The sequence below is a fragment of the Gekko japonicus genome, unplaced genomic scaffold (assembly GCF_001447785.1).
Source record: "Gekko japonicus isolate JY-2015 unplaced genomic scaffold, Gekko_japonicus_V1.1 scaffold254, whole genome shotgun sequence".
Lineage (NCBI taxonomy): Eukaryota > Metazoa > Chordata > Lepidosauria > Squamata > Gekkonidae > Gekko > Gekko japonicus.
The window spans coordinates 76,648-80,114 of NW_015172010.1; the positions used below are offsets into that span (position 1 = coordinate 76,648).

Genomic DNA, 3,467 nt, shown 5'->3' on the forward strand with positions numbered 1-3,467 from the left:
CAGCGGGCGTGTGCTACTGAGCTGCTGGTACCTGGCAAACCCCGAACTAGAACGCTTTGGGAGGAGAAGGACGCATTGGTGGTGGCCTGCGAAGAAGGAAAGCCCGAAGCAGCAATGAAACCAGCCGATGCGATCCCTCCTCCACCTTTCAAAAATGCCGCCGCCGGGACAGGATTGTTAAGTCGTGCGCTTAACAAAGAAGTCGGAGAGTGATTCAGCAAGAATGCGGTTTATTCTGCGGAGGATGCCTGAGGTGGGAGAACGGGTTGTTGCACGACCTCGGGCAGCAAGGAGGCGATGCTTTGTTTGAGTACTGCTCTTGCCAAACTCTGTGGAAGTAGAAAGCGAGCACGTCAGGGAGAGCGGCCCATGCTTAGATGGGAGTTTTGAACGTAGGGTCTCCCTGCAGTTTGAAGCAACGCAACCCGTTCTACCACCTCGTTCTGGTGTATGTGTAGATCTGGTCTGTGGACTTGCAGAGAAAAAGAGAAATATATGGCAGGACACGCCCCACGCCGCGGCACACACAAGCCTTTCCCCGTCCACTCTACTGACTTAGGTGGAGTCACAAACCCAGCAATATTATACAGACGGGTAGCCTTATTAGCCGGCAACAAAATAAAACAAGAGTCCTGTGGCATTCGAGAGACTAAAATATTTATCCCAGTATAATTCATAGCAATACTTTCGACCTCTAGTTAGTTGCCGAGAAACCCATACGAAGCAGTAGAAGTACAATACAAACACGAGAAACCGGGAGAACAGTAAAGATATTTTCCCCATTCTGCATTGCCATCCTTTCCCTCATGGAGCGACGTTCCAATGGAAACCGGAGGCAGCGGCTGCAAGCCAAGTTATATTTCGCCACTCTCTTGGTTGTTTACAGCGGTTCGTAGACGTGCGCGCATGTCAGATTTTGCGCAGAAGGCGCGACAAACATGGCGGTTCTCTGAAGCCGTTTCCGGTATCACAAGGCGTTTGGGAAATGAAGCAAAGAGGGAAGTTGTCTTTGGGATATTGTGGGTAATTGTTAATCCGCGTTATACTTTTCATGAAAGCTGTCAGCTGACGGCATACTTTTACGAGGTTGACATCATCGCGCGCTGATTTAAGTAAATAATGGCTCAGGCTGCAGGAAGACAGAGCTTGCCGGCGACTGAGCTTCCCAAACTGCAGTTTGTTCCTTTTAGTAGTGCCTTAGATGCGGGCTTTTGGCATGAGCTGACTCAGAAGAAGCTGAATGAGTACAAGTTGGATGAGACTCCAAAAACGATCAAGGGATACTACTATAATGGTAAGTATGGAGTAAGCTTGTTGCTTTCCAGGATTTTATTGTCGTGGAAATTCTAGTATCTGCGTGCATAGAGAATTAAATCACGGTAGAGTAAGGGCCGGTTTTCGTAATTCCGAAAGTAGTTTGCGACGTAGATTGATCTTGATTGCAGCGTGTGCTTGCTTCTGAATTTTGAGCGTAGCCTGAACTGATAGCACATCGCACTGAGTTCAGTGGGCAATTGTACGCAGGTGTGCAATTAAATATGGTTTCGGAAGTCTTCTGGGTCAGCATTAGCCTGCAAGTTAGGGTGCTGTGTGGATTTTCTCAGTGCAGACCCCACTTTAACTGCACTCCATTAACTTCAGGCTTAGGTTGCAGTGAAAAAAAAGACAGGCAAAACTGGTGTACGTGTCAGTTTGGTTGGTAAACTCTGGAATTGCTTAATCTGACTCAATAAAGGAAGTCATGGCCCTCAGTTTGCAAGATCTGAGAAGGATGTTCAGAATAGGACATTTGGGAGGTCATCAATTCAAGGAAGCACCTTGATGGTGCTTGGCACAGACTTGTTTTTCATTCTAGAATCAGTTCTGGGTAGTCAGAGACTAAAGAAAGTATAGAGGGCTGATAGTGGGATGTTTATCAGGGATAGTGATACTTTTAAATGGGGAAATGTTTTCTTAGTCATATAGCTTCTACTGTTCTAAAGATCCTTTTGTTTTTGTCCAGGAGACCCTGCTGGTATGCCAGCTCGTTTAACACTGGAATTTAGTGCTTTTGATGTGTAAGTAACTTTTCAGTTCTTGTCAAACTTGTCAAAGAATTAGACCTGCCGTGTGTGTATATATATGTCTGTCTGTCTATCTACAATGGGGAATTTCACATTACCCCTTTTAAGCCGTTTTTAAGCTGTTATTGTACCATCTTGGAGTAATACCGTCTTGCTGTGATATAAAAATGCTATGTGGAATTCTTTATAACATTGAGAGGCTACTAGCAGTTTAACTCTGGGAGGTAAAATGTTCATGTACCTGCCTTCCCCTCAGTATAGCATGAGTGTTATGCTGACTTTGTATGCAGATGCATCACCACAACGTATGTAGGTTTTGAATTTGCTAAAAGTCTGTTTGTTCCAGGCATACAGGTGCAATGCAGATTGTAAGGCTTCTTGTAGCATTAGAGACAATCAATGTGACAGATGTTAAATACTGAAGTTAGACTTGCATGACCACCACTGTGGCTACACCTTTAATATCGATGAGAAACGATTTTTGCCATGAGCTAGTGCAGAATGCAGCAGCATACCTGCTAATGGCAATGCCTGCACAGGCGTGCATTCAGCTAGTGTTGCGCCAACTGCACTGGCTGCTGATTGAATACCAATCCGGTTCAAGGTTATGGTTTTGAGCTTTAAAGCTCTATGTGGCCTAGGACCGCCTCTCCCCGTATGAGCCCCGGAGAGTTTTATGCTCTTCTGATCAATATCTCCTGGTGGTCCCCAGCCCAAGGGATGTTTGCTCAGCCTCATCCAGGGCGAGAGCTTTTTTGGCCCTCTCCCTGGCCTGGTGGAACGTGTTCCCATTTGAGATCAGGGCCCTGTGGGACCTTTAACAGTTCACAGGGCTTGTAAAACAGAGCTGTTTGAGGCCTTTGGTTGAGGTGGTGGGTGTTCAACCATGTTAGCCCCCCTGTCCATGGCCCTATCCATGACCCATTTCCCAGTGCCTTTGTTGTTCTGGATGTTATTTGGGCACTGGAAATTTTTGGGGTAATTATTCCTGCCTGATATGAGGCATAGGTTTTGGTGTTATTTGCTGTTGCTATTTATTGTTTTATTGTTTTTGTTTGTTGGTTTTATGTTGTGAGCTGCCCTGAGCCCATTCCTGGGGTAGGGTGGGCTATAAATTAATTAAAGCAGTAATAATAATAATAATAATAATAATTTATACCCCACATTTATCCCCAATGGGGACCCAAAGCATCTTTTTTTTAAATCCCCGGATGAATATTTTTTATTGTTTTTTTAATAAGACTACAAAACTACAAAGAGAATATAAGGGAAGGGGATTACATCTAAGGATAAAGGATAGATAACCACACTACACTAAAAACCCAAGAGGAGGAGATCATATCCGTGTTAATCTAAGTGTTATTAATAAAAGTGTTAGTACAACAATATACTTGTAGAGTTCTT

General features: G+C 44.5%; 1 protein-coding gene across 1 annotated transcript in view; it reads left to right on the top strand.

Annotated features, from left to right (window-relative positions):
* The first annotated feature begins 939 nt into the window (after positions 1 to 939).
* The window catches only part of ATG7 (autophagy related 7), a 130,004-nt gene continuing 127,476 nt past the window's right edge, over positions 940 to 3,467 (top strand). Inside the window, 2 exon segments of the mRNA XM_015420236.1 lie at positions 940 to 1,294; positions 2,003 to 2,058. Of these exon segments, the coding sequence (XP_015275722.1) occupies positions 1,120 to 1,294; positions 2,003 to 2,058 (231 nt within the window). The 5' untranslated portion in view covers positions 940 to 1,119.